The sequence below is a fragment of the Vulpes vulpes genome, chromosome X, assembly GCF_048418805.1.
Source record: "Vulpes vulpes isolate BD-2025 chromosome X, VulVul3, whole genome shotgun sequence".
NCBI classification, from domain to species: domain Eukaryota; kingdom Metazoa; phylum Chordata; class Mammalia; order Carnivora; family Canidae; genus Vulpes; species Vulpes vulpes.
The window spans coordinates 61,928,786-61,955,507 of record NC_132796.1 but is presented as its reverse complement, the minus strand read 5'-3'; the positions used below and the strand labels follow the sequence as shown (position 1 = coordinate 61,955,507).

General features: G+C 34.5%; 1 protein-coding gene across 1 annotated transcript in view; it reads right to left on the bottom strand.

The window, feature by feature from the left end:
• Nucleotides 1-18,661, bottom strand: part of LOC140596112 (uncharacterized) — a 271,369-nt gene extending 252,708 nt beyond the window's left edge. The window contains exon 1 of the mRNA XM_072743503.1: nucleotides 18,519-18,661. Within this exon, the coding sequence (XP_072599604.1) occupies nucleotides 18,519-18,597 (79 nt within the window). The 5' untranslated portion in view covers nucleotides 18,598-18,661. The remainder of the gene's footprint in view (nucleotides 1-18,518) is intronic.
• Between the last annotated feature and the right edge of the window lie 8,061 nt (nucleotides 18,662-26,722).

The window sequence follows — 26,722 nt, the reverse complement described above, 5'->3', positions numbered from 1 at the left end:
TGATACATCATATTAATAAAAGAGTCATGATTATTTCAATAGACTCAGAAAAAACAATTGACAAAGCACTACATGCATTCATGATAAAAACCCTCAACAAAGTATATACCTCAACATAATAAAGACCATATATGAAAAACCTACAGCTAATATAATTTGCACTTCTCCTTCATGGTAAGGAAAAAGACAGGGATGTCCACTGTCACCACTGTTAACATAGTACTGGAAGTCTTAGCCACAGCAATCAGACATGAAATAAAGGCATATAAATCAGCAAAGAAGTATTTAAACTTTTACTATTTGCAGAGATGTCATGGTACTATATATAGAAAAACTGAAAGTCTGTGTCAAAACACTGCTAGAACTGAAAAACAAAGTCAAGTCACAATATATAAAATCAATGTACATAAATCTGTTGCATTTCTATACACCAATAATGAAGCAACAGAAAGAGAAATTAGGGAGTATATTCCATTTAAAATTGTACTAAATACCGTAAGATACCTAGGAATAAACTAAACCAGAAAGGTTAAAGATCTCTACTCTGAAAACTATAAAACACTGATGAAAGAAACTGAAAATTACACTAAGAAATGGAAAAAATTCCATGCTCATAGATCAGAAGAACAAGTATTTTTAAAATGCTTATACTACCTAAAGCAACCTACACATTTAAAATGCAATCCCTATCTAAACAGCAACAGCATTTTTCCCAGAACTAGAACAAGCAATCCTAATATTTGTATGGAACCACAAAAGACCCCGAATAGCCAAAGCAGCCTAGAAATAGAAAAGCAAAGCTGGAAGTATCACAATTCTGGACTTCAAGTTATATTACAAAGCTGTAGTATTCAAAACAGTTTGGTACTGGCACATAAATAGACACATAGTTCAATAGAACAGAACTGGAAACTCAGAAAGAACCCAGAAATATATGCGTAACTAATCTTCAACAGAGGAGGAAAGGATATCCAATGGGAAAAAGAATGTCTCTACAACAAATGGTATCAGTAAAACTGAACAGCAACATGCAAAAGAATGAAACTGGACCTCTGTCTTACACCGTACAAAAATACATTCAAAATAGATTAAAGACCTTATTGTGAGGCAGGAAACCATTAAAATCCTAGAGGAGAACAAAAGCAATGATTTCTTTGACATCAGCTGTCACAACTTCTTTCTGGGAAAAAAAAACTATTGAAACTTCAACAAAATAAAAAGCTGTGCACAGTGAAGGAAATAATCAACAAAAGTAAAAGGCAACCTACAGAATGGGAGAAGATATTTGCCAATGACCTGAGATAGGGTTAATATCCAAAATATATAAAGAACTTAAAAATCTCAACACCCCAAAAAGGAACAATCCAATTAAAAAATGGGCAGAAGACATGAATAGATTTTTCTGAAGAAGACACTCAGATGGCCAGTAGACACATGAAAAGATGTTCTACATCGCTCATCATGAGGGAAATACAAATCAAAACTGCAATGCAATATCACCTCACACCTGTCAGAATAGATAAAATCAACAACATAAGAAACAGCAGGGGTTGGTGAGGATGTGCAGAAAGGGGATCCCTTTTGTACTCTTGGTGGGAATGCAAATCAGCACAGCCACTCTGGAAAACAGTATGGAGTTTCCTCAAAAAGTTAAAAATAGAACTACCCTACCATCCAACAACTGCACTACTAGGTATTTACCCAAAGAATACAAAGATACTAATTCAAGGGGATAGATGCACCTCAATGTTTTAGCAGCATTATCTACAATAGCATATTACTCAGCCATAAAAAAGAATAAAATCTTGCCATTTGCAAGGAGATGAATAAATCTCGAGAGGATCATGCTAAGCAAAGTAAGTCAGTCAGGAAAGACAAATACCATATGATTTCACTCATATGTTGACTTTAAGAAACAAAACAAATGGACAAAGGGGAAAAAGAGATGGAGAGGCAAACTAAGAAACAGGTTCTTAACTATAGAGAACAAATTGATGATTACTGAAGGGGAGATGAGTGGGTGTGATGGGTGACATAGTTGATGGGGATCAAGGAGTGCACTTGGCATGATTAACCCTGGGTGTTGAATGAAAGTATTGAATCACTATATTGTATACCTGAATCTAATATTACACCATGTATTAACTGGAATTTTAAAAAAACCTTTAAAATATTAAATATTTTATTAATTATGAATATTATTAGTATTAAATATATTTTTTAAAATTTTTATTTATTTATGATAGTCACACACACACACACACACACACAGAGAGAGAGAGAGGCAGAGACATAGGCAGAGGGAGAAGCAGGCTCCAAGCCCGACGTGGGATTCGATCCCGGGTCTCCAGGATCGTGCCCTGGGCCAAAGGCAGGTGCCAAACCGCTGCGCCACCCAGGGATCCCAGTATTAAATATATTAAATATTTCTATTTCCTACAGAAGAGTTCTGTACAATCAAGACATCTTCTGTATAGGTAATTAACATTCATCTAATATGCCATATTCCCCAGGCAGGAAAGCTGATAAAACAACAAAATTGGCAAAGGACTTGTAACAGTTTAAGAAATTGAAGAAATTCAGTTAGTGTCAAGCAGTCTCAAAGCAGGTAGTGATATTATGAAAAGCAAAAGATCCAAAGGCTTTGCAGGGGGCTATGTGATGTGAATGCTAAAGAGTTCAAATGATGCCAGCAGCTTTTCCTCTCCACTTCTTGGTTCTCCTTCCACCTTCCCTGCAGTCTGCCTGAAGTCCGTGAATTACACATTAATTAAACCCATAAACTAAATCTATAATTATTCTAAGTGAAATCAATGCAAACTGAATACTTCCTGATTTTTGGTGTATCTTTTTCTCTTATATAGGGGGAATATATGTCCTCTCTTCTGAAAGAGTTTCTTTCATGTACTGAAGCTGTTTTTTTTCTCTTTATAGCTTGATATGCAGGCCATTCATTTCAGCTGTAAACATTTCTGAATACTTCACTGAAAATCATATTTTAATATTCTTCTCAGAGATAGTATTTGTAATTTGGACATGTGGATTTTTATCACTCTTCAGTGTTATAAATATGAACCAATATTATTATGTTCAGTGTAATAAAGCAGAAGCAAATCAGAGTCATAAAAACAACTCAGCTCCCCAAAAACATGTGATAAATTTAGAATATATTTTTTAAAAATCCTAGGATTTACTGCTAGATGTTGTTCTTATCACAGAATAAGAGCAAGTGTAATCCACCAATACCTAAAGACATTTGAAAAAAATCTGGTCCTGCATTTCAGACTATATACAATTAATTCATTCAAGTACAAGAATAAAAGGAATGTGACCACAAGATATCAAGATCTCAAAGTAAATTGTACATTATTTTGTTCAGATTTGGCATGGAAGCTATTTGAATGTCTAAAATTATATCAGACAAGCTCTCCATCTTATTGTTTCACTAAAATGTAAAAATTCAGGGGCACCTGGCTGGCTTAGTCTCTAAAGCATATGACTGCTAATCTCAGGGTTGTGAGTTCAAGCCCCGTATAGGGCATTGAGCTTAGCTTAAAAAATAAACTTAATAAATAAGTATGTAATTAAATAAATAAAGTGCGAAAACACAAACCCAAGAGGACTTCAAATTTCCAGTCTGGAATGCAAGAAGTTTAGAAGTCATTGCTCTATCATAACAAGTAAAAACCTGAACAAACTGAAAAGTGAACAACTCTTTCTAGATACACTGTAGTACCAAGGTCACAGGGCAAATTTCTGTGCTGAAAATTGGAAAGACCAACAGGCAGATAACTAAGATCACAATTTACCAAGAGTATAACTTTTATTATGAGCAAAAACCTTAGAAACCAATATTAGGGTAGAAGAATTTAAACTATAATTGACAAATTGCTGCAGATACAGTGTGGATAAGTCTGGGAGTTAAAAACTCTGGATGTGGGGTCTAGTTATATGGAGACTTCACACTTTTGTGAGTTTTAACAACAAGAGCCCTACCAGGTTCTTACAGTGATTACTGAAGAAAAATCCCCTTATGCTTCCAGCAGTGAGAGGCAAAAAGAACTATTTTTAAATGCACCAGAGCTTTCAGCTCTTAGAAGACCTGATCTCAAAAAAAAAAAAAAAAAAACTATTTTACGAGAGCCTTACCCATTTTTCTTATATCATAGTCTAACCTATTTAGAGGAAGAAAATACTCTAACCTGTTCTACCATCCATATGGGAGTAGGAAAATAAAAATTCCAGCCCCCACTAGACATTTTATCCCACCAAGTGTGGGGAGAAAATCGTAGAAGTACTTCTGAAAGTTACAGTGGAGGATCACAGGATTACAGGCCTTATTTAAGGACCAATCATAGGAATAAAAAAATGCTTACACTCCCACCAAAATTTACCATCACATCACTAAAGGCTTATTTACCAGAGTTTTCTTTACCTAGTACATTATATACAGCTTTCAAGAAAATATTATAAGGCATGCTAAAAAGCAAAAATCCCACATGTTCAGAGACACAGAATATCAAAACCAAATTCAGATATGGCAGGAATATTTGATTAATTCAAAAAGTAGGCAACATACAGTAACAGATGGGTAATGTAAGTACTGGAATGGAAATTCTAACAATCAAAACGAAAGGTCAGAGATCAAAAAAAGTGTATCAGAAAAAGAATGTCTCTGATGGGCTCATGAGTAGGCTGAACACAGCTCTGAAATATATATATCTGACTTTGAGTATATGTTAATAGAAATTTCCAAAACTGAAAAGAAAAGAAGTAAAAGACTGAAAAAATGGAACAGAATATCCAAGGACTGTGGGACAACCATAAAGGTAAATATTTTCATAATGAGATTACCAGAAGAAGAAGAAAGACAGAAAGGGGCAGATAAAATATTTTAAGCAATAATGACTGCGAATTTCCAAATATTAATGTCAGATATCAAACCATAGATCTAGAAATCTTAGACCAATCAGGATAAATGCCAAAAACAAAAAACACCTGCATCTAGACATCATATTCAAACAGCACAAAATATATTAAAGAGAAAAAATCTTGAAAGAAGTCAGATGAAAAAAAGTTTACCTATACAGAAGCAAAGGTAAGAATTATACCCAACTTCTACTCAGAAAACATGTAGGTAAGAAGACAGTATGGTAAAATATTTAAAGTCTTGAGAAAAAAATCCCATGAACCTAGAATTCTTTGTTCTGTGAAATTATCCTTCAAAAGTGAAGGAGAAATAAAGACTTTCAGACAAGCAAATATTGAGAGAATTTGTTGTTACAAGTAGACATTCCTTGTTAGAAATGTTAAGAGAAGGGACGCCTGGGCGGTTCAGCGGTTAGGCATCTGCCTTCCATCAGAGCATGACTGGGCTCCCTGCATGGAGCCTGCTTTTCCCTCTGCCTATATCTTTGCATCTCTCGTTGTGTCCCTCATGAATAAATAAATAAATCTTTTAAAAATGTTAAGAGAAGCTCTACAGGGAGAAAGAAAATGATAGAGGTCATAAACTTAGATCTATATAAAGGAAGGGAAAGTATTAGAAAAGGACAAGATGAAGGTAAAATATAAACTTTTGTTTTACTTATTTGGAATTGATCTAACAGATAACAGTGTGCTCAGAATAATAGCAAATATATACATAACATGTAGATCTTATGTAGAAGTAAAATGAACAACAGCAATAATACAAGTGATAGGATGGAGGAATTAGGAATATTTTATTATTATAAGATACTTGCAATTGCCAGTAAAGTAGTATAACATCATTTGAAAGTGCACTTGGATTAAATGTAAATATATATTGCAAATCTTAAAGCAACTATAAAAATTTATAATTGATAGGCTAAGAAAAGAGAAAATGAAATCATATAAATGCTCAGTTGAAAACACAGAGACAGACTAAAGGTGGAAGCATCACTCATATCCACTGACAATTGAATGGATAAACAAAATGTGGTATGTTCACAAAATGGCATATTATTTCAGCCTTAAAAAGGAGGAAAATTCTGACACATGCAACACGCATGAGCCCTGAGGATACCATACCAAGTAAAGTCAAAGAAAGACATTTATATGATTCCACCTAAATGAATACCTAAAATAGTGAGATTCATAGAGACAAGGGACACAGTAGTGGCTGCCAGGGATGGGGGAAGAGGGGAATGAGAATCTATTTTATAATGGGTACAGAGTTTCAGTTTTGCAAGGGGAAAAGAATTCTGGAGATGGATAGTAGGGATGATAGCACAACAATGTGAATGTGCTTAATGCTGCTGAACTAACTGTATACTTGAAAGTGGTTAAAATTTTATGTTTTGTACATTTTACCATATGATATGGTCACAAGATTTGTGTCCCCCAAACTTTATATGCTGAAAATCTAATCTCCAATATGTTGGTAATAGGAAGTGGATAACTTTTGAGAGATGATTAGGTCATGAGGGTGGAGCGCTCATGAATGGAATCTGGGTCCTTACAAAAGAGACCCCAGCGAGCTCCCTCACCCTTCCCACCATGTGAGGACACAAGTAAGAAGGCACTGTTTTTGAACCGGGAAGTTCTTGCTAAACACAAAATCTGCTGTCACTATGATCCTGATTTCTCATTTCTTGTCCTGATTCTCAACCTCCACAAGCAAAAGAAATTAATTTTTGTTTTCAATAAAAAATAAAATAAATTACATTACAAAGGCAGAAACATAACAGACAATAAAAATTTGAAAACAAGGGTAATGAATAGAAAACAGTAACAAATATAGTAGATATTAATCAAACTATACCAATAAAGACTATACATTTCAATGGTCTAAATACACCAATTAAAAAAATTGTTAGAGTGAATAAAAAAAAAACAAGATCCAACATTATGTTATCTACAAGAAATGCACTTTAAATATACAGGCACATACAGAATAAAGAAAAGGGACAGAGAGAGATATACTATATTTCCAGTAATCAAAAGAAAACTGGAGTAGCTATATAAATTTCAGACAGAGCAGAATCAAAGCAAGGAATCACATAATGATAAAGAGGTCAGACTTCCAAGAGGGCATAACAATCTTTAATGTTTATATGCCTAACATCACAGCATCAAAATACATTGGCAAAAAACGACATAAATTCAAGAATAAATAGATAAATCCAATAGTATATTTTGAGCCTTTAACAAATACCTTTATCTGAAGTGGACAGTTCTAGCATTTATAAAATCAGTGAGGACATAGATAAATTAACAGCACCATCAATCAACTGGATATAATTGATATTTATAGACTGTTTTATCCAAATATAGCAGAATACACATTCTTTTATCAATATAGACCACATTCAGGATCATTGACTATGCCTTAGCACATTTAAAAGAATAAAAGTCATACAGCATCTACTGTTAGGCAATAGTGGAGTCAAATTAGGAATCAATAACAGGCAGAAAGATATCTAGGAAATTTTAAAAATGGAGATTAAACAGCTTACTTCTAAATAACATGTGGGTGAAAGAAGAAATCTCCAGAGACATTTAAAAATTATCTTGAAAGTGGAAATACAACTTATATATATTTGTGAGATACAGTGAAAGCAGTGCTTTGAGAAAAATTTAGAACATTGAATGCATACATTAAAAATAAATATCTAAAATAAATAATCTAAATTTCCATGTTAGGAAACTAGGAAAAAAAGTAAAAGTTAAATCCCAGGTAAGCAGAAAATAATGAATTAAAAAAATTAGAGAGGAAATTATGATTTAAATATAAGAAATCAAGAAAATCAACAAAAACCAAAGCTTGGTTCTTTGAAAAGATCAATAAAATTGGCAAGCTTCATAGAAACTAACTAAAAAAAATCCTCAAATTACTCATTTCAAAAATGAAGGAGGGAATATCATTACAGATCTTACTACCATTAAAAGGATACTCATGCAATAAGATGATCAAGATTTACGTTATTAAAGAAATTGAATCAATAATTAATCAATTTCCCAAACAGAAAGCATCAGTTCCAAATGGGTTCAATGGTGAATACTGCCAAGTATTTTGCAAAAAGAATTATACAATTTCTCTACAATCTCTTCCAGAATGTAAAAATACTTCCTATTCATTCTATGAGGCCAGAATTACTTAATATCAAAGCCAGACAGAGGATCAAAAGAAAACTACAAACCAGTTATCTCTCATGAACATAGATGCAAAAATCTTCAACAAAATATTAACCAATGGAAGCTAACAATATATAAAAAATAATTTATACCACACTCAAGGGAATTCATCCCAGGTATGCAAGGCTGGTGGTACAACATTTGAAAATCAGTGAATGTTATCCATCATATCAACTGTCTAAAGAAAAAAAATTATACTATTTTATCGAAAGATGAAGAAAAAACATTAGACAAAATCCAAAACCAATTCATAGTGAAACTCCCAGCAAACTATGAATAAAAAGGAACTTCCTCAACTTGATAAAGAATATCTATAAAAAAAAACCACAAAAAGTCCTTATAACTAACACCTTACTTAATACTGAGAAACATGAAGCTTTTCCCCTAAAATCAGGAAGATGGCAAGGATGTCCCTTCATACCACTCCTTTTCAACATCAAGCTAGAAGTCCTAGATAATGCAGTAAGAGAAAAAGGGGAAATAAAAAGTATACCGATTGGGAAGAAATAAATCTCTTTGTTCATAGATGACATGATTGTTTATATAAAAAATCCAAAGGAATTGAGAAAAGAAACCTGGTAATAAGTGATTTTAACAAGTTTGCAGGATACAAAGTTAATATACAAAGGTCAACCACTTTCCTATATATCAGAAATGAACAAGTGGAATCTGAAATTTAAAATACAACATCATTTATACTAAGAACTCCAAAAAATGAAATAGTTATAACAAAATCTGTAAAAGAAAACTCCTGAAACTAAGAAAAAATTATAGCAAGGTTGAAGGATACAAGGTTAATATACAAAGGTCAATTACTTTCCTATATACCAACAATGAACAAATGGAATTTGGCATTAAAAACACAATACCAGGGTGCCTGAGTGGCTCAGTCAGTTAAGCATCTGCCTTTGGATCATGTCATGATCCTAGGGTCCTGGGATTGAGCCCCGTTTTGGGCTCCGCACCCAGCAGGAAATCTGCTTCCTTCTCCCTTTGCCCCTCCCCTGCAACTCGTTCTCTCTTTCTAATAAACAAATAAAATCTTAAAAAAAAATAAAACACACTACCATTTATATTAGCTCTTCAATAAATTAAATACTTAGGTATAAGTCTAACAAATTTTTTTAAAGATCTATTTTGAGGAAAACTACAAAATTCTGATCAACAAAATCAAAGAACTAAACAAATGCAGAGATATTCCATATTTAGAGATAGGAAGATTTAATAGTGTCAAGATGTCAGTTCTTCCCAATTGATAAATATATATATATAATATATATAAAATAATATACAAATATATATTATTTGTATATATTAAAAATATATACAATATATATTTATACATATTACAATAATATAATATATATTATTAATATATAATATATATTTGCATTTATATAATATATAAATATAATACATAATATATATAAATATACATTAAATAAATATATATATATTTGATATAATCCCAACTAAAATTTCAGCAAGTTATTTTGTGGATATCAACAAATTGATTCTAAAGTGTTTATGGAATGATAAAAGACCCAAAATAGCCAACACAATATTAAAGGGGAACAAAGTTGGCAGACTGATACTACCTGACTTCAAGATTTGATATAAAACTGCAGTAATCATGATAGAGAGAAAGAATAGTCTTTTCAAAACCATTAGGGAATTGTAAACTAAAACTCCACTGAGATACCATTACATACTTTTCAGAATGGTCCAAATCCAAACCACTGATAACAAATGTATGATGTTGAGCATTTTTTTCATGTGCCTGTTAGGTATCTAAATGTCTTCTTTGTAAAAATTATTCATGTCTTCTGCCTATTTTTAATTGGATTGTTTGCTTTTAGGGTGTTCAGTTTTATAAGTGCTTTACATATTTTGGATACTAACCCTTTCTTAGATAGATCATTTGCAAATATCTTCTCCTATTCTATAGGGTGCCTTTTACTTTTGTTGACTGTTTCCTTTGCTGTGCAGAAGGTTTTGATTTTGATGAAGTCCCAATGGTTTATTTTTGTTTTTGTTTCCCTTGCCTCAGGGAGGTTGTTACAGCCAACGTCAAAGAGGTTACCGCCTATGTTATTCTCTCGGATTTTAATGGTTTCCTGTCTCGTATTAAGGTCTTTAATCCATTTTGAATATATTCTTGTGTATGGTGTAAAAAAGTGGAAAATAGTATGGAAGTTCCTCAAAACATAAAAAATAGAACCATCCTACTGTTCATTAATTGCACTACTAGGTGTTTACCCAAAGAATACAAAAATACTAATTTATAGGGATATATGTGCCCCAGTGTTTATAGCAGCGTTATCTACAATAGCCAAATTATGGAAACAGCCCAAATGTCCATCAACTGATGAAAGGATAAAGAAGTAGTATATATGCACAATGGAATATTACTTATCCATAAAAAGGAATGAATTTTTGCCTGTTTTAACAACATGGGTGAAACTAGAGAGTAGTGTTATACTAAGTTAAATAAGTCACTTAGAGAAATAACAAATACCATATGATTTAACTTATACTAAGTTAAATAAGTCACTTAGAGAAATAACAAATACCATAACTTGGTATTACTAAGTTAAATAAGTCACTTAGAGAAATAACAAATACCACTTACATGTGGAATTTAAGAAACAAAACCAATGAGTAAAGGAAAAAAAAGTGGCAAACCAAAAAACAGACCCTTAACTACAGAGAACAAACTGATGGTTATCAGAGGGGAAATGCGTGGGTGGATGGGTTATATAAGTGATGGGACTTAAGTAACACACCTTTGATGAGCATTGGGTATTTCTAAGTGTTGAATCACTAAGTTGTCCACCTGAAACTAATATTACACTGCATATTAACAAACTGGAATTTAAATAAAACTTAAAGAAAACAACAAATGTTGTCAGGATATGAAGCAACAAGAGCTCTCAGCATTGCTGGTTAGAATGCAAAATGACACAGCCACTTTGGAAGACAGTTTGGCAGTTTCTCACAAAATTAAACATATTTTACCATAAGATCCAGATCACATTCCTTGGTATTTACTCAAAGGAGTTTAGAACATGTCCACACAAAAACCTGCACCCAAATGTTTATAGCAGCTTTATTCCCAATTGCTAAAACTTGGAAGCAACCAACATATCCTTTAGGAGATGAATGGATAAATAAACTGTGGGACATCCAGACAATGAATTATTATTCAGCAGTAAAAAGAAATGAGCTATAAAACCATGAGAAGGCAGGGAACAATTTTAGAAGCATATAACTAAGTGAAAGAAGCCAATTTGAAAAGCTACATACTGTATAATTCCAACTACATGACATTTGGAAAAGGCAAATCTATGGAGACAGTAAAAAGCTAAGTGATTATCAGTTGTTAGGTTGTGTAGGGGCCAAGGGCAAGCCACCTCAAAATGCCACTTTGACATACTGATTATCTTAAACAAAAGTTACTTAAGAAATAGCCAGTGCAAGGACCCAAAGATTCTCCGATTTCCCCAACACAGGAAATAAATCTTTCATATGAAAAGTACCCTCCCAGGGATGCCTGGGTGCCTCAGTGGTTGAGTATCTGCCTTCCGCTCAGGGAGTGATCCAGGAGTCCTGGGATCAAGTCCCACATCAGACTCTCTGTATGGAGCCTGTTTCTCCATCTGCCTGTCTATGCCTCTCTCTGTGTGTCTCTCCTGAATAAATAAATAAAATCTTTAAAAAAAGAAAAGTACCCTCCCTGTACTAAGAAGTAGAAACAGTCTTATCATCAGAGATAGGATTTTTTTTTTTTTTAGAAATAGGAAATTTAAAACTGAGAAAGATATAGTAACAAGCATTCATACTTTTTAACTAATCTAGTATCACAGCCCACATACTCAGAATTCCTTGCTAATTAAAGCTCCCAAATATCTGTTTTCTTTATCCTGTCAGTTCCTCACAAGTTTATTGTCTTTTTGTCTGAAGAGTCTAAAAACTGCCTGCCTTGGTCATTTCTTTAGTTTTCAATTTCAATATCAGGTCTCCTTGCACATGTAACAAAACTTTCTGTTTTGTTTTTGTTTTACTCCTGTTAACCTGTCTCATGTAAATTTAATTATTAGTTCAGATGGAAGACCTGGAAGGGTAGAAGAAGAAGTTTTCCTTTCCTTCAGGTGAAAGGAGGAATGAATAAACAGCATAGAGAATTTGGGGGGCAATAAAACTATTTCACATGATACTACAAAGGTAGATACATATCATACATATGACAAAACTCCTAGTATGTACAATACCAAGAATGAACCCTAATGTAAATTATTGGCTTTGGGTGTTAATTATGTGTCAATTGTAGGTTGATCAATTGTAACAAAGGCATCACCATGGATTAGAATGTTGATTGTAGGGGAACAGGGAATATATGAAAACTCTTTTTTCACTCTACTTTGCTATGAACCTAAAACTGCCCTAAAATACAAAATATACTTTTTAAAAAAACAACTCAGACCTCTAGTTTCTATTATGATTGAGGAGGAAGATTGGGTTCCACAAATAAGTTTAATTATTTTAAATAGAGATTCACTATTCAATTTATGTAATGGATATTCAGATATTCTCAGTCCTCTTACCCATAGGCCATTACTAAAAATAAAGATCACCTTGTTTTGTCAGCTCAAGTTTGTTGGAGGCATGGTGGAGATTGAAAAAAATCACAGAAGCTTTATAATGCTATGCTTTTTGGTGAAGAACTGCAATCTTTGAGAAAGCTAAGAAGATCTGCTTTGGAAGAAAACTATAAAAAAGATACTTAGGAATTTCTGTAAGTATAGTCACTTTCCATCAACCATTCAGAACAAAAGCAAAAGGTCTATAAGCAGACAAAAAGAAATTGATGGAAACAAGAAGAACAGTTATACAAATTATTTCAAACTGTGGCGGATGCTAATACTGTCAAAATATTGCAGATATATGTCTAAAAAGTTGGTGCTTAACTACCTGCTAACTCTGACAATCAACAGGGAAAATTACTATTCTTCATGGCAAGAATGTGTTCCTAGTCTTTATATCTCCATGCTTTTTTTTTTCTTTATGTATACTATACAACTATGACTTCTCACTTAGGAGAAACTGCTTAGGTGCTTTAAATCTGAGCAATATATTTTTATGTGTGGGGAAAGATTGAAGACAAAAGGGGAGAAAGATACGCTCATCACACATTAATGATTTATTACCTAGTTAAGAAGTTCTTTGGTCTGGAATACTGGTGTATAAACCATCTGACTGTCATGATATACAAAATAGAATATATATATATATATATATACATATAATATACATATATTTACATATGTACATACATATTTTCTGAAGGAGAAAGCCTATAATTTTCATCAAATTTTCAAAAGGATTAGGACTTGTGACACTTAAATGTTTAAGAAATCATCTATGCAACGCAATAGGTTGCTGGCATCTATAACAGACTGTTAAGCAAAACAATTACATAAGTATATCCAGTAATAGCATCTGAAGCTCTGAAAGCTATAGCATCTCCCCAAGTGCCCAACTTACTATTTGAATGTAAATAACCTACTATGGTAAATTTGGTACAGGCAATCTATAAATAGTAGTTGTAATCATCCCAATCTGGTCTTAATTATCAGGACCAAATCTCCATCCCCAGAACGTGAATAAGGATAGAGACCGGGAAGGGTGGCATCTTTCTTTTTTTCTTTCTTTCTTTTTTTTTTGCCAGAAGTGTCTATAACTATCCTATTACTCAATATTAGCCTTGACATGAGATAAAGACAGCACAGCCAGTAATCTTGAAAATATAATTTAGGAAGCATTTGAAAGATTCTTATTCACAAATAAAAACTTTCTCTTTTGTTAATGCATCATATTTCATAACTGGTGATTTGTACCCAACCTTTTCCAAAATCTATCTATCTGTCTATGTATTTTTATTATTTCAAGGAATAGGCTATAACAGTTACTTGGTCTCTTTCCTGATTTTTTGATACCTATTATTCTTAATTATTTGTAATTTTAAAAAGTCCTTCTACTCATTCACAAGTCTCTTCCAGAATGACTTCAGTATTGTCATAGTCACTATAGCAGAATGATTTCCCTCTCAAATATCTTCTCCCATTCAGTAGGTTTCTTTTTAGTTGTGTTGATTGTTTCCTTCACTGTACACAAGATTTTATTTTGATGTAGTCCCAATACTTTGTTTTTGCTTTTATTTCTGTTGCCTCAGGAGATATATCTATAAAAATGTTGCTAACAGACACACTGGAGGATGCTCAACATCACTCATCATAAGGGAAATACAAATCAAAATTACAATGAGAGATCAGTAAGAAAGGCTAAAATCAACAACGCAAGAAACAGCAAGTGTCGGCAAGGATGTAGAGAAAAAGGAGCCCTCTTGCCCTGTTCATGGGAATGCAAACTACTGCAGCCATTCTGGAAAACAGTATGGATGTTACTCAAAATGTTAAAAATAGAACTACCCGAAGATCAAGTAATTGCATTACTGGATATTTACTCAAAAAATATAAAAACATCAATTCAAAGGGATATATGCACCCAGATGTTTATAGCAGCATTATCAATAATAACCAAATTGTGAAAACAGCCCAAATGTTCCTAGACTGATGAATGGATAAAGAAGTGAGATATATATTATTCAGCCATAAAAAAGAATGGAATCTTGCCATTTGCAACAACACAGATGGAGCTAGAGAGTATAATGCTAAGTAAAATAAGTCAGCTAGAGAAAGACAAATACCATATGACTTCACTCACATATGGAATTTAAGAAACAAAAGAGCAAAAGAAAAAAGAAAAAAGAGAGAGAGAGGCAAACCAGGAAAGAGACCCTTAACTATAGAGAACAAATTGATGGTTACCAGAGGGGAGGTGGGTGGGGCGATGCATTAAATAGGTGATGGGGATTAAGGAAGGCATTTGTCATGATGAGCAACAGGTGATGTTTGGAACTGTTGAATTGCTATATTGTACACCTGAAACTAATATAACACTATGTTAACTATATTGGAACTTAAATACATGGATACATACATACTAAGTGTGATTATACCTCAATAAAATAAATTTTATTTTATTTTTTTAATTTTTAAAAAGATTTTATTTATTTATTCATGAGACACAGAGAGAGAGGCAGAGACACAGGCAGAGGGAGAAGCAGGCTCCTCACGGGGAGCCCGATGCAGGACTCGATCCGTGGACCGGGATCACATCTGAGCCAAAGGCAGATGCTCAACTGCTGAGTCACCCAGGCGTCCCAATAAAAATAAATTTAAAAAATCACATGTCAGTCACATGGAATATTACCCAGGCATCCAAAATAATGAAATCCTACCATTTGCAACAATGTTGATGGAGCTAAGGTGTATTATGCCAAGTGATTCTACAATTAAATCCACACCAAATGGAGTTTCTATGGGAATCTTTGTTAATTCTGAGGACAACGTGAGAGTTTTTGGAAAGCCCAACATCTGGACTAGACTAGAAATGCAACTTGAGGTCATGATCCATCTACATGGCTCAAACAAATAAACACAAATAAAATGAAAGACTAAATAATGATTTTTCTAAACACTGGCAGTCTCAATACCAGTTTATTCCTCTAAAGTCTATTTTAAGTCTCAAACTGCACCCAAACTTCAATAGATAATGCTAAATGAGTAACACTCCTAAAGTAACCTGTTTACACATGGTAATATCTTGTATATGCTATAATAACAGTTCCTTGAAAAATCCTCTGGCATTCTCAGGTTTTGTTTTTGTTTTTTGTTTTTTTTTTGTTGTTTTTTTTTTGTTTTTTTTTTGCATTTTCAGTTTTAATGGTGCTATCTAGCCTGTTCTAGGTTTTTCCCTCTAAATTGACTGTGTTAAAAGATCTTCAGTAAGTCAAATTATTATAACTATCTTTGGTTTTCTGTTCATATAATGGAAACCATTTACCTTTTTCTTTTTTAAGATTTTTTATTTATTCATTTGAGAGAGAGAGAGAAAGCACAAGCAGGGGGAAACACAGAGTGAGAGGGAGAAGCAGACTCTCCACTGAGTTGGGAGCCTGATGTGGGGCTTGATCCCAGGACCTGGAGATCATGACCTGAGCTGAAGGCAGATGCTTAACCATCTGAGCCACCCAGGTGCCCCAACCATTTACCTTTTTAATAATGTAACTTACCACTAATCAACAACGGAATCCAAGCTGGATACCAATAAAGTATTGAGGTCTGGTGCCTATAATTTATAGCCTCTTTGTTTGAAATTACTTTCTTTTACAATTACTGTTATAAGAATATGCCCATATCACCAAACAAAAGTTAACTAAGAATGGCAACCTGAAAGTTTCTGGGCATTAGGCCGATTTTATAGGAAAAATTGAGAATGAAATACTAACATCATTATTTGGTCAATAATAACAAAAATATTTGCTAAGCATCTAGTCTTTGCAAGGTATTGTGCTGAGCATTGTCAGAGATACAAAGATAAGTAGAATATTACATTTTGTTTTCAAACTATTTGCAATTTAATAGGAAAAAGATAAATACACACAAATACAATGACAGGCACAAAGTGCTTTGGAATGTAAAGAAAATATTATGGAAGCACACGGGGAAGAAGACATTTCTTCTTGCATTGGTATCTTAGTAGTTAGCAAATGCAAGGTCTAAACCTTATTTTTTTAAGATTTTATTTATTTATTAGGGACACACACACAGAGATAGAGAGAGAGAGAGAGAGAGAGAGAGAGAGAGAGAGAGAGAGAGAAGAGAGAGAGAGAGAGAGGCAGAGGGAGAAGCAGGCTCCATGCTGGGAGCCTGACATGGGACTCGATAACGGGTCTGCAGGATCAAGCCCCGGGCTGAAGGCAGCGCTAAACTGCCAAGCCACCGGGGCTGCCCAAGGTCTCAACTTTAAAAGGAATTATTCAGAGAATAAATAGCAGTGTAGCTGAGAAAACTTGGAATTTCTTTCCAAAAGCGGGAACCAATATTTTATTCCCTAAATTAGTGATGGGAGTGATGTTAAAATGTTTGTTTTCTGATGTTAAAAATTATAAAAGTTAGGATTAAAGTGTGAACCAAGAAAACTTGAGGTTTATTCTTCATTTGAAATTTCTCTGCATTAAAATAATTTTACTGACATAATTGAAATTATTTTTATAATAAACACATATTGTGCTAGATAACTGTATGAACTTGATTTATTGGGAGGGAAATCTTACTGAACAGAATTTTATGGATGAGGAACTAAAATTTCAAAAAGAGGGATCCCTGGGTGGCGCAGTGGTTTGGCGCCTGCCTTTGGCCCAGGGCGCGATCCTGGAGACCCGGGATCGAATCCCACATCGGGCTCCCGGTGCATGGAGCCTGCTTCTCCCTCTGCCTGTGTCTCTGCCTCTCTCTCTCTCTCTCTCTCTCACTGTGTGCCTATCATAAATAAATAAAAATTAAAAAAAAATAAAATTTCAAAAAGATACTATAATTCTGTAATGATAATATATTATTTTCATCTTTGTAATACCTAATCCACTATGCTTAACACAACAGAATATATTAAACCAGTTTTACACAAGGAAAACTCTGCAATAGAGCAAAGTGTCATAGTAATTAATCATCACTAGAATAGTTTCTGTAACTAAAAAATGGTAAGACCTGCCAATCTGTCTTAAACATCTCCTTGGTATGATGCTAATAAAGACAGCAGATAATAAAGATCTTTGGATCCTTCCTCTCTCTTAAATCATTGGGCATATTATTTTTAGTACATATTCATATAAACACCAAGTGATCAAGGGAGGAATAGCACTTGCTCAAAGGTAAACTATATACTAAAGATAATAAATTATAATTAATAATAAAATTATTTAACTTAATTACATTTAACTCATCCTTTCATTGCATAAATTCCTTTACACAATCCATTCTCTTCAATCAGCAATGGCTTCTTCCAATAGAAGAATGTAAATCATATCTGTTAGCGCATTTTACTGTTTATTTAATGTCATTATTTTAGAGTATTTGATTGTTTCCAATATTTGCATATTATGTCGATTAAGAACAAAATCACACATTAATATGTTAATTTAAAATAATATATTAATTCTTATATTCATACAAAAACATTAATCAAAACAAGGAAATTATTCTTGGAATGTGTTTATTAAAACACAATGTTACGACTTAAAGTTACAAATTTCAGGTTTAAATCTTTAATATTGAAGCATCTTCTGTAAAAGACTGCAAAATAATATTTTTTATGCACTAATATTCTGTGAAATCTGGTCAGCTGAGCCTGTAAGAGATGAAATGTGATGTGCAGAGCTAAGAGATTTCAAAACATTTTACCTTCTATCCACACGCGAACTTCAGTAGGAGAGGATGTCACAGTAGGATGTTGTGGAAGAAGATGAAATGATTGTGCCATGTCTCAGAATGGATGGGGAAAATCCTCTGGCATTTAATGTTTAAGGCTTATATTATCCAATAAGCTAAGAATGGAATAACAAAACTTAGTCAGGTTCAGGTATCATCTATTCATACAGACTACATTATATTAACATATGCTGTCAGGTGTGGGAGTTTGAGATAAAGAGCCCACCATTAATTAGTTAACTAGTATGTATTATACATGTCTTTAGTAAAACACAAAAACTCAAATATAAATCTTAATGAAGTACTGATATGGTACAATGTGGATGAACACTGAAAACATTATACTAGGCAAAAGAATCCAGACATATAAGGTTGCATACTGTCTGATTCCATTTAGTTGAAAAATTCATTATAGGTAAATCCATAGACATAGAAAGATTAGTCATTGCCAGGTGCTGGAGGCAGACAGGAAGAGTGACCGTTTAATGGGTACAGGGCTCCCTTTTGGGTTAACAAAAATGTTTTGGAACAAATAAAAGTGATGGTTGTACAACATAGCGAATATATTAAATACCTCTCAATTGCAGACTTTAAAATGGTTAATTTTGTTATGTAAGTTTTACCTCAGTAAGATAAAATTTAAAAGGCAAATATATCTGTGTATATCTGACACAACTTCTGTCCAAAAATAATTGTGAATCTATTAAGAAGGATCAAAAGCACATGAACAGCATTGTTAATTAGCTTGAGACAAGTACTCTACAGAAAAAGTGTTAAGGAGTTTATGCTTAACTGCAAGGAAAAGAGACAGCTTCATGCAGAAGGTGCCATCTGAGTCAAGCCAAAGACTAGACAAAGAAGAACCTTGAGAGAAAAACGATAATGATATCTTCCCTACCGACATCAGGAATGTCTTGTGAGATCAATGAAAAGAAAAAAAATGGGAAGGAGAACCCTTTTTAAAAATATAAAACAGGGGCACCTGGGTGGTGCAATCAACTAAGCATCAGATTCTTGGTTTCAGCTCAGGTCATGATCTCAGTGTCCTGGGATAGAGCCCAGTGCAGGGCTCCATGCTCAGTAGGGAGTCTACTTGAGATTCTGCCTCTCTCTATGCCCCTCCCCCCAGCTCTCTCTCTCTCCTCTATCTCTCTAAAACAAATAAATTTTTTTTTTAAGTAAAACATTCATTATGGAAATGTGAATCATTATTAGTTCTGGTAGTTTTAAAACTCCAATTTGTTGCAGCTTGCAGTTTTCCTATCTGTATTACTCAGCTCTTGAAACCAAGATACAAAGGACACAGTAATGACAATTTAAAAAGTAGTATTGTCTAATTGTGATAATACTGTCAGAGTCAACTGTTTATCCCTTCCATTTACCATCTTTTTTTAATGATTTTATTTATTTATTCATGAGAGACACACAGAGAGAGGCAGAGGCATAGACAGAGAGAGAAGCAGGCTCCATGCAGGAAGCCTGAAGTGGAATTTGATCTCGGGACTCCAGGATCACACCCTGAATCAAAGGCAGGTGCTCAACCGCTGAGCCACGCAGGCGTCCCTGTTTACCATCTTTAAACCAAATTTTATGACCTTCTATCTAGAAATGCTTTACAAATGTAAATCATTGATGTTCACGTTAAACTAACAGTCTATAATTATAGCTAAATCCATGCCTGAAAAAAACTTAAACACGGGTAGCACTTTCCCAGCCTAAATATGTATGACCAAACCAGATGAGTGGTGCTGCCATATTTTATTTCTTCACTCAGCCAATGAACTCAGGCTCTGCATTTCAGAGCCACTTGTTGAACCACTACAGCATATTTGTGTTTATCTTGCCCTGCAAGAAAACTGAGTTTGAATCTGAGTATCTTTTAAACTGCAGAAATGACAAGGGAGTGTTTTATAGAGCAGCACTGTCCAACAGAACTTTCTGCAATATTGGAATATTATACATCTGCACTATTTAATATAGTAGCTACTGACCACATACAGCTATTAAGCATGAAAAATGTGGCTAGTGAGACTTGAGAACACAATTCCTAATTTTATTTAATTTTAATTGATTGAATGTGTTTCACATTTGAATGTGATCAAATTCACATGTGATTACCATACTGCGCAACACAATTCTAAAACCTCTAATCAAGCAGAGGGTTACATACGTGGTAGACAATCTTAGACTGAAAATGAGGGCTGCTAGGGGAATAGGAAGAGCTGAAAGAATCCTAATGCTTACTATCACGTTATCTGTAGGCTTAAAATGCACAAGGGAAAGGAGGGGAAATGAGTGGGAAAAATTAGAGAGGGTGACAAAACATGAGAGACTCCTAACTCTGGGAAATGAACAAAGGGTAGTGGAAGGGGAGGTGTGTTGGGGGGATGGGGTAACTGGGTAACAGGCACTGAGGAGGGCACTTGAAAGAATGAGCACTGAGGGTTATACTCTATGTTGGCAAATCGAACTTCAATAAAATTTAAAAAATAAAAAATAAAAAATAAATGCACAATGAGGGCAGCCCAGGTGGCTCAGTGGTTTAGTGCCGCCTTCAGCCCAAGGCCTGATCCTGGAGACCAGGGATCCAGTCCCACGTCAGGCTCCCTGCGTGGAGTCTGCTTCTCCCTCTGCCTGTGTCTCTGCCTCTCTCTCCTCTCTGTATATTCTCATGAATAAATAAATAAAATCTTTAAAAAAATGCACAATGAAAGTGACAATGGGTTTACCAATACCAGCAAGTCCCTGGTCCTTCTCTGATTTCCCCTTCACCTGAGGTATGAAGGTAGAAGAGACTGTACAGAGTGGGGGCAGCAAAGGAAAGGAGATTTGGGTAGCCTCCAGTGGTGAAATGAATCTCCAATAGTTACTTTTTCAGTTACTCTGAAAAAATAAAAATATATAAGGTAAGACAAATATATAGTGAAGTTCTCACATTCAGCAGAGAATGTTAAAATAAATAGATATAAATCTCATTTCACTCAAGCACATTCAACAATAATGTGCTTACTATGTGCTAGGCACAGGAGATTTCATTGATTTAAAGATGTGATTGTGTTTTATATAATTGTGCAACATCACCTAAAGTCCTCTTATTTCAAGGAAAGGGGTATGCAGTGGTTTCCCAAGTCTTTTCTTTTTTCTATGAACATTTACATACTTATTGAATGTATCTAAATGACGTTTTCTTCCTTTCAGCGTTTCTTTGTTCTTTCCAGTTTCTGTTGTTTTCTTCCTTTAATTTCAGTTCAGAAGAACTTTGCTCATTTTCTCCTCCTAATAGACAAATAAAGCTATTTATTCATATAGTTATTTATGCAAAATATTCACCAAGGTGTTCCACTCAGCTTTTAATAGAGCCCCCTCCCCCCCATAAAATAGAAAGGAGGAAAATAAAACTGCCAATACAAACACTAAGAAATAAATAAAAATTAATGATATATGATATTGAAAAGTCTCCCTCCTAGAGACTTCAGTGTCTATTATGAATATTCACTAGATTTTTAAAAAATTAAATTACATTCCTTTATGTTGAAAGGCTTGGGTCAGTTCTATCGCCTATGTAGGGTGATAAACTAGACGTTAAATAGTCCCTAATTGTTAGCATTTTAATTAAGCCTAATGTATTACACACACACAACCACAGAAGTCCTATTATCCATATCCTAGACAATAAAGTGTTAGGATTTAAAAAAAACAAATTCTAAATTAAGCCATCAGCCTTTCCGAGCATGGTGGATTTCTTTTTCCATAAGAGAATAATATAAAATAATGCTGAGATGAATTACTATATTATTACTATAAGGAGAGAATCACTGACTCAGGTGATTTAAAAAACAGAGGTGATAACTAACCAAAACGTTGGAATTCGACGGTTGGAATTAACCGCCATAGAAATGGCACAGAGATTGATGAGGCCTGCCAACAGTTAAAACTCTGTGGGAAGTTTCCCTCATGTTTGAACTGAAGTCAGCCTCTTCTGAACTCTCGCACCTACCCCCTATTTTTGTCCTAGCTCTGACTCAGGCTGTTCCTGTGAAGGAGTCTCCGAAGACTTTTACCTCAGGGAGCATCATCCAGTCTACCGCTGAATCCCAATGAGTTGTCAGTTGGCCAGTCTAACGGTCTCGCACACCCTTTTCCCCTCTTATTTTTCATAGAATAGTTTCCCAGCGCTGTTCTCACCCAAAAGTCTGAAACTAGTCTATCAGGACCTCCATTCGCAATGTGGGGTTTGGAGGTGAGATTCAAGGCCAAGGTAGGCTTATTAACTGAGTCTGGAGGATCCAGAGGCCACATGGCAACCCTCACACTCTCCCTGTCCCTCTGCCCAGGCAGTCCTTTTAGGCCTCTTCCTATCCAGAAGTACCCGCATTCATGTCAGACAGCGACGCCATTTAGGGCTTTCAAAGGGATGCTCCTCAGGAAAGTAACCACCTTCCTCTACAGCCCCACGTGAAGGCTACAGTAAGCAGTCTTTCTACTTGCCTCTTTCCCTACCTTGTCCGGCCTGACGCCACAGGGACAGGATCCCCTCAGCTACCAATCCAGCGGCTGAGTCTGCTTAGGATAGCTCCCAGCTGCCCCGTGCTGCGCACGCAGGTCACCGCTAGTTCCAGCACCCGCGCGTTTCCGTGGGTTGATGGTGACGTAACTCTTGCTCTACACCACACAGGGGAGGGGGCCGGTTGGTGGGGAGCTGGTCTTCGCTCTTACCGCCCATAATGGCTGTTGAAAGTTTGTTTTTCTTGTGATACTGCCCAAATGCCTGAGGTCGTGCTGTAAGGGTTCTCATGACATTAAACACACACACACACACACACACACACACACACACACACACACACAATCCGAGTGAATATGAATTCAAGGAAAGAAGAAAACTATCCCAGAGGCAACAAGTGGTCACAGATTTCTCAATAAGAGAGACATTTGGTGGAATGCTGAGCTGAAGTGAAGACAAGCCCCTCTCTGGTGTTCATGATAAATCCTTTTTTTTTTTTTTAAGATTTTATATTTTTAAGTAATCCTTTCATGCAACTACAATCCTGAGATCGAGTGGCATGCTCTATTGAATGAGCCAGCCAGACTCCCTTTTCTTTTCTTAATGTGACTTTATAGACCATAAAACTGAAGCTCAGATTTGGGGGTGGGGAAAGGCTAGAATTAGGGTCTCTAGCAGTCGTACACAACAAGATTACTTCAAGTAGCTCCCATTTTGATATTCTATGGATTTAGATAATGCCAGTTTAAAAGTGGACTTGCAGTAGTACTCAGTGTTCAAAACGAAATTTAAAATAGCTTGTTTTATTTGAACACAAATTATCATCAGAACACGGCATCCCTTAATTTTGTGAGTTTGTGGACCCCATTTTAAACAAAGCTGAAATTATTCTCTCATGCTATTGCAGTATTCCTCAATATCACACCTGAATATTAGTTTTCCTGCATTGTTTTTGAAAATCTGAAGACAGATATGGTACCATAATACGTGAATGCATTAGGTTTAAAGTCCTTTACCAAAGCAAATGTCTAAAAGCAGTAATAAACTAAATCAAAATTCCTATTAATAGTCCTATTCACTGGGAAACATTTCCTTAGGCATTCCAAATCACCAAAGGAGGCAATCTTGCCCACCAAGTAGAATAATCAGATGCTAAATGTAGCTGGAATGACCTGTAAAATAATTTTATCTAACCCCCTCATTTACAGATGAGGAAACTGAGTCCCAGACAGAAGAGACATGCTTTAAGTTACACAACAATTTAGTGCCAGAACTAGAAAAAGATCCTAGGTATCTGAACTTTAGTATTCCTTCTACCAAAGCCATACATACCAAAATTCAATGGCATCTCAAGCAAATGGAGAAAGTGTTGGGAAGAAATCACACAGAAGATTTCTGTCTCCCAGGATGTAGACACAAGAAGGGGTGAGAAAAACAAAGTGAAAGAACCAAAGAACGTCCGAACACCAATGATGAGAGGTACAAGCAAGGGATGGTCAATGGGAAGAGGTAGAAGCAATATTGGAAAACAGTGAGTTTTTTACAAGTGTGAACATCCAATTAATTACTTCTGGCCACATGAAATTATTAGAATCACTTAGCAAACAGAGTAAAAAAAATTGGCTTACATCCACTTTTACAAAGACAGATGTTTGCCATTTTATTTTTTAAATTTATTTATTTATTCATGAGAGACAGAGACAGAGAGGCAGAGACACAGGCAGAGGGAGAAGCAGGCTCCACGCAGGGAGCCTGATGTGGGACTCAATCCTGGGTCTCCAGGATCACACCCTCGGCTGAAGGCAGGCGCCAAACCGCTGAGCCACCCAGGCTGCCCTGTTTACCATTTTAATCAGCTGTCTCAAAGTAGCTTTTCCTCTGTTAACCACTGAATCTTAAACATAACCTAATCATATACTATACAGTTTTAAGTAATTAGGATTTTGATTTCAGTTATAATTAACATAACTTCTGGATTCCTGCAGTCAAAAGCTATTTTTTTGGTAGTCAAATGTGTCATTCAAAAGACTTCGTGTTACAGAAGCTAGATTAGGGTTGGCATGTTCAAATTGTAGGAATTTTACTTTTTGTCATTGAACTAATAGACTATATCTCTGGAGTTGAAGCATAGCCATTTTATTTTATTTTATTTTATTTTATTTTATTTTATTCCCCAGGGTTTCAACTTTGTACAAGTTAATCTGATAAACTAATCTGTGCTAATTTATTAATAATTGCTGCCAAACTTCATTGGAAGATATTTGTAATTTAGCAGTAGTTTTGTGTGCTGAATGGCAATCAGGGAAAGCTGGCAAGATTTAATTACTCCTCAATTCCTTTTCTGTTTGTTCCTTAAAACTATACATATGCATACATACATATATATATATATATATATATATATATATATAATACATACACATCAATGTAATATGTTAATATATCAAAATGTTCAGAATGGCTAAAATTAACAACACAAGAAACAATAGTTGAGAATGTGGAGAAAGGGGAACCCTCATATCCAATTGATGGCAGGTGTGTCCTGGTGCAGTCACTGCAGAAAACAGTATGGAGGTTCCTCAAAAAGTAAAAACTAGAACTACCCTAGGATCCAGCAATTGCACTATTAGGTATTTACTCAAAGAATATAAAAATACAATAATTCACAGGGTTATATGTACCCTAATGTTTATAGCAGCATTATCTACAATAGCCAAATTATGGAAATAGCCCAAGTGTCCATTAACTGATGAATAAAGAAGTGGGGTGTGCGTGTGTGTGTGTGTGTGTGTGTGTAATGGAATATTATTCAGACATAAAAGAATGAAATCTTGCCAACTGCAATGACATGGATGGAGCTACAGAGTATTATGCTGAGTGAAATAGTCAGAGAAAGGCAAATACCATATGATTTCACTCATGGGTGGAGTTTAAGAAACAAAACAAATGAACAAAGGGGGAAAAAAAGAGATACAGACAAACCAAGAAACAGGCTCTTATTTATAGAGAACTAACTAATGGTTATCAGAAGGTAAGTGGGGAGGGAGATGGGTTAAATACATGATGAGGATTAAGGAGTGCCATTTCCATCATGAGAACCCAGTGTTCTATGTAAGTGTGGAATCACTAAATTGTACATTTGAACCTAATATTGCACTGTATTTTAACTAACTGGAATTTAAATTAAAAACTTTTTTAAGAAGTTCATGCATTAACAAGTGCATATAAATATAAGTATTTAAAATATATATAATAAAAATGAATAATGAAAAATACAGGAGTAGAGCTTATGAATATTATGTCACAATTTCAAAGGGCTTTTTGCATGTATTTTCTCATTTCCTTCAACTGGTAGTATACTATTTTCCAGAAAACAAGACTAAATTCTTATGAGTTTATAGCGAATGCTGCAATTTGTTAACAGAGATAGTTAAATTCATGAGTTGATAATAAGTATTAATTAAAATGTAATAAAAGTCAATAATTCATTTTGATGATTATTACAACTACATCGTATTTGGTGAGTTTCATATTACTACTAGGGAGTATTTGCAAAGAATCTCTGGCACAATTTCCTTTTTTTTTTTTTTTTTTTTTTTTTTTTTTACAATTTCCATAATAATAACCATACCAAATATTAGTATAGAAGGCACAGCTTCCCAAGCATTTCAGA